The following is a 9,953-nucleotide window of genomic DNA, read 5'->3' as shown; positions in this document are numbered from 1 at the left end:
ATAATAGTCTAGCTTACACTCAAGTCTTAATATTAGGTCAAATGCTACTCGGGGTAAGTATTTATTTATAAATCCTGACTGTGTGTGTATCTAGGTTATCCTCAATGAGGTTGTGTCCTGTGGGAACATACTAGTAAGTGGTAATTACTGGATTTATATAGTATCTACTCCTTAGAGAGGGGGAAACACTATAATACCCCAGAGCCTCTGATTCCTGAGCATTCACAACAGGGTTAATAATACCCAGCTGTCTCCCTCAAGATCATAGAGTCAATGTGAAGCCTCATTAAGATGCATCACTCCAATCCTCCTTAGAAGAAAGGAATACAGTGTGTTTGTAGGCACCTACAGCTTCCTATTCTCACCTGTGTCGGGGTTCATTTGGGTTCATCAACAAGAAGGGACTTTAGCTGCAGTCTGGGCTGCACTATGAGGAGTTTGGACAGGTGGTCTGTGGCTTTTGAACACAGTGTATCACCTTCCATGTTTAAGCTGGAGCCTCTACATGTTTAAACAGGTTCTACCTATCTATTAGCATTCAGTCTTTACAAGAGTAGCTTAAGGAAAGCTTTGCATGAATGGGCCAATGGGCAAGAAGGAGTGAAAGCAAGAAACAAGGCTTAAGAACCTGAGGTCTGAAGTGTCCTGACATTTTCCTAGTCCCATCCAAACACTTCCTAGGTGTAGGGAATCCTAAATGTCCCTTCCAATTCACAAGAGTGAACCTAGCCCACTGATTTCTCTAGGTCTCCTAGTTCTGAGAAGAGTCTGTGGGGACTTTGCAAACCCTAAGACACACCACTGTCTTCTTTCTAAACTCAAAATGAGCCAACGAACCAGAAGAGCAGAAACAGTGGACCACGTGCCCCTGCTGAGCTGTCCAGGGTGTGCCACGGGATATCTGTGAGACCATTCCTAATGGTAACATCGTAGTGTTAGGGACCTGGCTACCATCCAGTGTAGCATCTTTGAAGCCACCACCCCAAGAGTTTCAGACACCGGATGGGTACCCATCTGGACTTTTTTCACCTGTCATCTTAGTACTAACGGTGGGCGAAGCAGGATCACAGTTTCATTTGAGAGGGCCAGGATCACAGTTTCATTTCAGGGTTCACACCACCTCGCTCCAGACAATCAGGCACCATGTTCCGCCCCCTCATGTGCTAATGGGCAGCGTTTTGTCCGGACTGCTCACCAGCATATGCCCCACCCCTTATCTGCACCTACTTGGTTCATAAACTGCAAAAGCTAGGTCCTTCATTTGCACCTGCATCTGACCCGCCCTTTATCTGCCTAGGACCGTTTCCTCATTAGCAAAGCTCCATCCCCTCATCTGCACAAGTACCACCACTACCACTCCCCCCTCCTCAACACCTCCTTAGCCAGGTGCTCACTTGCCCAAATACCCCTTCGCCAGCACATGCTCCTCCCCTCTTGCCTACGCTACGTCCCATACCCACATCACGCCCTTCATTAGCAAATGTCCCGCTTCTTATTGCTCCAGGCTGGTCCTTTGCAGCAAAACCCCTATCACTTGCCCCTTTACGTCCGTCTCCAGCTCTGCTTCCTTCCCGCCCTCCTCCCTCGGGTCCTTCTCTGAGGCCTGCCCATCACTATCACCCACCCATCATCCGCCCCACACCTGACTCCGCCCCATGGAACCGCCTTCCTCCCCTCCAGCCTATTGCAGACGACGTCTCCACTTCGCCTGTCCAATGAGAGTCTCGAGGTCGCTCCCCGCCCCGCGCCGTGCGTCAGGTTAAAGGCAGTCCCCACACTGGCCCCATGTTGGTCACTTGCCATGTGGCGCTTCAGCGGTCGTCCAGGACTGTGCGCTGTACAGCGACTGAGCTGCGGGTGAGACACCGCGGGTGGCAAGAGCGGACGGGCAGGGGCGGGGCCGGTACGAGAGACTTCGGCGTCTCTGCCATCCCTGGGCACGGGTGACAGCCCTCTCTGGGGCTCTGGCTTCCTAAAATTTCTTGAGGGTGCCTCACGTACCCCCAAACCCTCTCCTGGGCTCCCCAAACCAAGTATCCTTACTTCCTACTTCCATCGGGGCCTGTAAAGTAGTCCTTTTATCTCCGGCGCGTGGCACAGCACGCTCTCCCCCAAGAAGCTGCTGCCCCAGCTACCAGAGTTGGGGTGACACCGGTGCTCCAAAGGGGAGCCAGGTCCAGGGCACTGTCCTGACCCACTTTCCCTTCTTGGACTTTTTGTGGTCCCAGAGCGAGTGGGTGGTCCTGAGTGTGGGTTACCAAGGCTGTTTGAAGTAAAGATGGGCTTTGATGTGGATTTTAACTGTGTAATAAAAGAGGCAGTTTATGGCTCTCATTAATAGATTTGTGCCCATCTCATTTTTGTTACGAGGCAGAGTCCTTTAGGGCTCCATGACAAGCTACTGTTTTGTAAAGTCGTGCCTCCTGGAGTCTAACATTTTGTAGCGACTCGATTTATGGAAAAGTAAAGATGCTTTTTAAAAGTGTTGGATTTTCATGCTAATCCAAACCCTTATTTTATAGTGCTGCCAAACTCCTCTTAGTCCAGGTGAGGAAACATGGGGGTGTGGGTTTCTGTGGGGGTGTGGGCTTTAAGAGTGTTTGAACTTGATAGCCGCGATTTTATAAGTGTATGCAGCTACCAAAATAGAAATGAGTAAATCATCCTAGCCTTTTGTCTGTCAGTGTTGTCATGCAGATCCTGTTCTGATGATCAACAGTTGCTTAAAATTTCTACCCATAATCTAGAACTTTCTGTCGGAGAGGAAAACCAGTTGAATTTAACATCTCTCCCTGGTACTGCCAAGGACTGAATTGATGGGGTTTGGGGTTGGTTTGTGTTGTTATTTTCTTTTCCTTCTGTCCATATAACCTTTATAAGGGATACTTCTGAGATCTTAATACAGAAAACTTCATAAACATACAGTTTGAGAAAATAACTGTTCTAAATGATGTCATCATTACTTGGCAAGATTGCCCTGACAAGATTGTAACTATCTGTTTTGGGTAGTTATGCCCCCCAGTCTTAAGAGTTTATTTGCTTTTTTCCTTTTTATTATCTATGTACATTCCTCTAATAAGTTTATCAGCTCACATGATACCCCTGTACTGTCTTTTTTAAAGTCTTCGTGCTTTTGTTTTATTCAAGGTCAAAACAGAAAGAGCACAACTAGAAACTAGTCTGTTGAAATGTCCAAGATCTTGGAAGATGCAGGATACAAGTTCTCTTTAATTAGTTTACTTTATCCTATGGGGTTATTTACATATGTCACTAAGGTATTTAACCAAACAGCTTACCAGGAAATTCACTAACTTTGAGAACTTTCTTTAAACTCAGCAGGGTACATCACAAAGTATGGAGGGAGAAGAGTGATCAAGCCTGCCAGCGAGCTCTTAAGTATAAAGTGGGCGAAAAGATCCATGGATTCACCGTAAACCAGGTACTCACCCATCTGTCTTGCCATGTTCTTTATGAAGCAAGGTTGGTACACATTCAGCTTCTGCTGGCAGATGAGATCTCTTGAGAGTAGAGACTGCAATTTTTATCCTTACCTTTCCAGGACCTGGCAAGCTTCCTGACTCATAGCAGGTGCTCCAGATGGCTTACACATGAAATGATGGCCAGGCCTTAATTGTACCCCTCAAAGCCTCAATCATTAGAATATGACCCCACACACACACCAAAGTAGGGCTTTTGTAGTCAAACCCACTGAAATTTCTGCACCCAAGCCTGATGGTTCACTATGATCAGTACAGATGATGTTTCCTGTACCCTATGTCCCCTCATTTACATTCTGTCATCAAGTATAGTTGTCTCTAAACTTACATACAACCCTTTTTAGCTAGTTTGTCTTGGAATTACAAAGAAGAGATAGTATACCAGTATTTACTTGATTTACATTAAAAATGGGTTTTGTTGGTTCTTTTTCTTGTCTTTATTTTGTACGTTTAGGTTAAAACCTTCATATTACTTTTTTATTTAAATGTAATTATTGAGACATTTGAGCTGGGGATGTATCTCAGTTGGTAGAATGCCTGTCTAGGGTCCAGGAAGCCCTAGGTTTCATCCCTAGCACCATATGAAACCTTGTTTGGTGGTATATGCCTATAAATGAAAGGTGGACACAAGAGGATCAGGAGTTCAGGGTCGTTTTTTGTATATTTAGCAAGTTCATGGACAGCCTGGAATACTCTGTCATATATATATATATATATATATATATATATATATATATATATACCTTAAATACATAGATACATATATGAAAGAAAATCTCACCGATCAATTTTTTGGTCACAGACTTTGTACTGTGCTTGTATTTAACAAATATAATAAGGCAGAACCTGTAAGCTAGAAAGCCTCATGTGGCTGCAACAAAGGGCAGAATTTGATAAGTGGTAGAAATAAGCAAGGCCAGTGAAACTGGAGCATTCGTTCCAGGATAGATCTTGGAGTGATGAATCACAAAAATGGGGTGAGAGCATTGCGAGTTCCCTGAAAGGTCATGCAGAGGAATTTACAAGTTGCTGGCAGTGAAGACCTTGTTCAGAATGGTGCGTTCAGAGAGAAGTGTGGAGGAAATGGTAATTCTTGTTTGAAAACAACTTCCCTGAAAGCTGTTGTTAAGCAGGCACAACATTATCTCTTGGTTTTAAGTACATTGATCATCTCTTTGAATGAATTCAGGAACACAAAACCAGCTACAATTACACAAGTATCAAGAACCTGCTTTATCCATGTCATTTGTATATCTGGGCCCCTAAGTTAGACTCAGGAGACTTGGTTCTAATTGTGGTTTTGATAGGAACTTCCTGTAGAGAAGTGGACAGGTTATCGTCAGAGAAAAGAGAATGATAATGGTATAGTTATCATAGTATGTATGGCTTATGATTGAAAGGAAGAGGACCAGCTGATATGAATGTGTGACAGGAAACACTGTGTGTGGGGGGGCATGTGCATGTGTGTATGCATGCATGTCACACACACACACACACACACACACACACACACACACACACACACTGGTCCCTATGGGTTTCTCAGGGGTATCTTCCTCAACCTTACTTACTTTTTTTTTTTTTTTTTTTTTTTTTTTTTTTGGTTTTTCGAGACAGGGTTTCTCTATGTAGCTTTGCGCCTTTCCTGGGACTCATTTGGTAGCCCAGGCTGGCCTCGAACTCACAGAGATCCGCATGGTTCTGCCTCCCGAGTGCTGGGATTAAAGGCGTGCACCACCACTGTCCGGCATGATCCTTACTTACTTTTTTTAGGCAGGTTTTCACGTCTTCCTGGCTGGCCTCAAATGTGCAGTGTAGCCAAGGACAGCCTTCAGCTTCTCTTACCCTCCTGCCTCCATCTCCCAGGGCCTGGGATTGCATGTGTATGCTCCCATGCTCTGTTTCCTAGGGTGCTGGGGATGGAACTCAGGGCTCCATCCATGGCAGATCCCCTGCCAACTGCATTACATCACAGCCTTGAGACAAGCTCTCTCACTGAACGTGGAGTTTGCTGATTGTGTTAGACTGACTGGCTGGCCAGTGAACTTCAGGAGTCTTCCTGTCTCTGCCTCCTTGGTACTGGAATTACAGACATATTGTTGTGTGCATCTGGCTTTTTGTGGATGCTGGGGATTGAACTTAGGTCCACATGTTCTCTCAGCAAGCACTTTATTGACTTACCTGTCTCTCCAGCCCCCTGAATCCTGTAGTTTATATCAAGGACTCTAGAGACTCACTTGAGGAAGAGGTCATTCCTCCATCTCTCTGCTGCTGCTCCCTTCCTGAGGAGTGGGGAGTCATTCATTTGTTTGGCAGGCATTCATGACATAGTTCAGTAGGAAGGACATGGACAGCAGGTGGACCTTGGCTCAGTGGTTGTGAACTGAGCCTCAGCTGTGTTTCTCTGTAAACGAGTAAATGAGGGGATGGATGGCAATGTGCAGTTCGTATGTAACATGCTTGGAAAATGATTGGTAAAGAATAAGTAATTAGGGCCAGAAGCAGCATGCCTTCTCATTGGCCTTTAATTGAGTCTTAATTTCCTTGGTTGTGAGATCAGGGATTTGAATAAGATGGTCTGTCTATACCAGGTCTGAAATGCTAGCTTCCTAGCCTCTAGTTTAAGTCTTGGCCAGGGGAAATAACTTAGTTGGTGGAATACTTACAAGAGGACCTAAACGGAATCCCTAGAATCCATGTTAAAACAGAAAACCAGGGATGGTGCCATGCACCTGTCGTCCCCTAACAAAAGAGGTAGAGACAGGTGGATGCCTGATGTTCACTGGCCACTAAGTCTAGCTTACTCAGCAAGTTCCAGGCTAGTGAGAATTTGTATCAAAAAACAAGATGGACTGCTCCTAAGGAACGCCACCAGAGGTTGTCCTCTGACCTCCACACACTCGTGCGTGCATGCACGCGCGCGCGCGCGCACACACACACACACACACACACACACACACACACACACGAGAAAAGACGCTGGCTTTCTTGGTGTGTTGAAGGCAGCTATGCTTCGTGAGTGTGCTTACACTGTCCTTCTCTCCCCAGGTCACTCCTGTCCCTGAGCTGTTCCTGACAGCCGTAAAGCTCAGCCATGACAACACGGGAGCCAGATACCTGCACCTCGCGAGGGAAGACAAAAATAATTTATTCAGGTGTGGGGTCCTTTTGAGACCATGTCCTTGAATGTCTCTGTCCAACACATCTACCATACATCCTGAAATGAGAGGAGAAAGTGTGCCTTCCTGGGCATGGTGGCTCACCAGTAAACCTAGTACTAGGGAGGCAGAAGCAGGAGGATTGCTGTTAACTCACTAGGCTACGTAGTGAGTTCTAGGCCAGACTGGGCTATAGAGCGAGAATCTATTTCCACCTCTCTCCCTCCTCCCATAAAGGAAGATTATATGAATTCATCTAAAGATGCTGTCATCTAGATTCATTGAAATTTTACAGCATGACTCAGTGATTCAGACATTATAGTCAGAAAGCATTTTATTGAAAGACTGAGATATGAGAGTGGTTGTTTTTAATGATGCAGGGTGGCCACAGGCTCAGGAGTTCTGCTACAGAATGTTAGGCTAACCCATGTCACCTGTTTGTCATCTGTCGTTTCCCTCAGTGTACAGTTCCGCACAACCCCGATGGACAGCACTGGGGTCCCCCATGTTCTTGAGCACACCGTCCTCTGCGGTTCTCAGAAGTACCCATGCAGAGATCCTTTCTTCAAAATGCTCAACAGGTCACTGTCCACGTTTATGAATGCCTTCACAGGTAGGACTGACATCCTGAATCAAAACCATGTTTGGTCTCTCAGATATAAGTGAGTGATTTAAGTTATTTTCCAAGAGCAGAAGAGGACTTAATGTAGTAGAATAATTTTTATCAATCCCTGGACTAGGTGAAAGGTGTTAGAAACTCAATTATTTTAGGAAAGCTACATTTTGGTTCGATAATAAAAATGGGAGTACTAGGGTCTGGGGAGATGGCTCCATTGATACAGTGCTTGCCGCAAAGCATGAGGACGAGGACCCAAGTTCAGGACTCTAGCACTTATTGCCAGGCATAGTGGTGTTTACCCACAATCCTAATGCAGGAGCGTGGAGGCAGGAGGATCTTTTGTCTTTTTATCCAGTCAATTTAGCTGAATTGGTGAGCTCTGGGTTCAATGTAAGACCCTGTGTCAAAATAGAAGGCCGAGGGTGATTGATAGAAGTATCAACATCAACCTCTGGCCTCCATGGTCACACAAGCACATGTGTACATGCACCCAAGCACACAAACATATACACACACGTATGAACACACACAATTAGCAAGTAAGTAAGTGAAAACTGGACTTTTAGGACAATGGCGTGGGAGTTTTTCTGATAAAGTTCAGAACAAATTTGGGGATATCCCTATAGCGTGTACAATGTTTGATTAATGTCTGTATTGCTTTAATTAAATCAGTCAATCAGTCTTATCAATTAAGCCAGTGGAGCAACCAAGTCAAGCAGTCAATCAAATCAGAGCACAGGGAAGGTCACTGGCGAGCTGGTATGAGTGTCTGTTCAGAGAAGACATTGGGCTTTGGAAAGGTTAAGGCTCAGCGTGATGAGCTGAGCGGAAATGCCAAGTGCAGGGCTACCCCTTCTGTTATCATGGGAATTAAATACTGAAGGATGTCAAGAAGTGAGACTTCAAAGTCATGAGTTTCTCAAAGCATTTCGTATATTTTTAAATCTCACTCTTCTTTTCTCCCCAGCCAGCGATTATACGATGTATCCGTTCTCCACACAAAATCCCAAAGATTTTCAGAACCTCCTCTCAGTGTATTTGGATGCAACTTTCTTCCCATGCTTGAGGGAACTGGACTTCTGGTGTGTAATGATTAGTTATTTGATGTGGGCGTTAGTAGTCTGCTCACTACCATCTTTTATTTATCCATTTGCTGTTTATTTAGGCAGGAAGGATGGCGACTAGAACATGAGAATCCAAGTGACCCTCAGACCCCCTTGATCTTTAAAGGAGTCGTCTTTAATGAGATGAAAGGGGCGTTTGTAAGTGCTCTTCCTCACTTCTACGGTATTAAAATTATCGTTGTAAAAAAAGTATGTGTCTAAATGGAGCCTGTTCATCTGTGAGTGCAGACTCTGGCATGCCACGGTGCCTGTGGAGAGCAGAGGACAGCATAAGGTGTTGGTGCTTGCCTTCTACTGTGTTTGAGGAGGGTTCTCTCGTTTTTCACACCAGGCAGTCTGGCCCATGAACTTCTGTAGCTTTGCAACTTTCCTGGATCTCACTCTGTAGCCCAGGCTGAAATCCGCCCGCCTCTGCCTCCCCAGTGCTGGGATTAAAGGCGTGCGCCACCACCTCTCCCCCTCTACCCACCCACCTTTGTAAAATTTTGAAATGTGTATGCACATGGAATGTAGGAGACCTGTGGTTATTTAATATTCTCACCTAACTCCTTAAATTGTCAGTACTGAGAGCAGAACCCTTCGATGGTGAGAGGGCAGGTTTCATTATACAGGACCTGGAATGTGAAGGCCTGCCCTAGTTTGGCCCACTCATTCAGAAACACACAGAATATACCAGGACAATCTCTGATTCTGTGGCCTCTTTTAATAGCGAATCCGTTATCTTTTATACTCTAGTTGGTATCATCTTGTTCATGACACTGCATGGTAGTAACATCCTTGTGTCTATATAGTTTGTGGACCAAGCAGTTCTTTCCTTCTTCCTTACCTCACCATGCCCTTCTCTCTGACTTCAAACTGCTTCTGAGAGAGCCAGTCTTAGGGTTCACAGATTATGAATAACTTGAACACCAAGTTAAACTGAACCCCTGTGGCTCTTGGGCGGCCTTTGATTTACAAGTATTTTCGTTAACTTACTTCTTTTCAATTTCAAGACAGACAATGAGAGGATATTCTCCCAGCACCTTCAGAACAAGCTTCTTCCTGACCACACGTACTCTGTGGTCTCCGGTGGGGACCCACTGTGCATCCCTGAGCTCACGTGGGAGCAACTGAAACAGTTCCATGCTACTCACTATCACCCAAGCAATGCCAGGTAGTGTTGGTGTAGAGATTTGATGGTGGACCAATAGTTGACTTGCTTACATTCTTACAGTTCTTACATTAAGTATGTGGCTTCTCATTGAAGGAAGAGTGTTTACTGAACAGATTCATAACTGTGGGTAAAAATCATGTTACTTTAGTTCACCTCTGGATCCTACTGGGGCATCACTGTAAATATCTATAGCCATAATACTCAGTTGGCAGTGTTTAGTGGTTACAAACTATCATTAGAGTCACCTCTGCTGGAGTCCCAATTCCCCATCCTGGTCTGTGTTACACCTTATTACGTACAGTTTGTGAATGGTGATGTCCACTCTAGGACTAATGTTCACCATGGCAGACTGAAGTGTTCTGTAAATGGTGAATAAATGGTGAATGGTAATAATTGAACTTT

General features: G+C 45.0%; 1 protein-coding gene across 2 annotated transcripts in view; it reads left to right on the top strand.

Annotated features, from left to right (window-relative positions):
- Window positions 1-1,751: 1,751 nt before the first annotated feature.
- Window positions 1,752-9,953, top strand: part of Pitrm1 (pitrilysin metallopeptidase 1) — a 33,074-nt gene continuing 24,872 nt past the window's right edge. Inside the window, exons 1-7 of one of the 2 annotated variants that reach the window (XM_028890917.2) lie at window positions 1,752-1,857; window positions 3,340-3,439; window positions 6,546-6,652; window positions 7,117-7,268; window positions 8,242-8,356; window positions 8,440-8,536; window positions 9,391-9,551. In XM_028890917.2, the coding sequence (XP_028746750.1) occupies window positions 1,802-1,857; window positions 3,340-3,439; window positions 6,546-6,652; window positions 7,117-7,268; window positions 8,242-8,356; window positions 8,440-8,536; window positions 9,391-9,551 (788 nt within the window). In that variant the 5' untranslated portion in view covers window positions 1,752-1,801. Of the gene's footprint in view, window positions 1,858-3,336; window positions 3,440-6,545; window positions 6,653-7,116; window positions 7,269-8,241; window positions 8,357-8,439; window positions 8,537-9,390; window positions 9,552-9,953 lie in introns of both variants that reach the window. The other variant, XM_028890911.2, reaches the window with a different exon arrangement.

This window comes from Peromyscus leucopus, chromosome 5 (genome assembly GCF_004664715.2).
Source record: "Peromyscus leucopus breed LL Stock chromosome 5, UCI_PerLeu_2.1, whole genome shotgun sequence".
Lineage (NCBI taxonomy): Eukaryota > Metazoa > Chordata > Mammalia > Rodentia > Cricetidae > Peromyscus > Peromyscus leucopus.
This window is presented reverse-complemented; position numbering and strand designations above follow the sequence as displayed.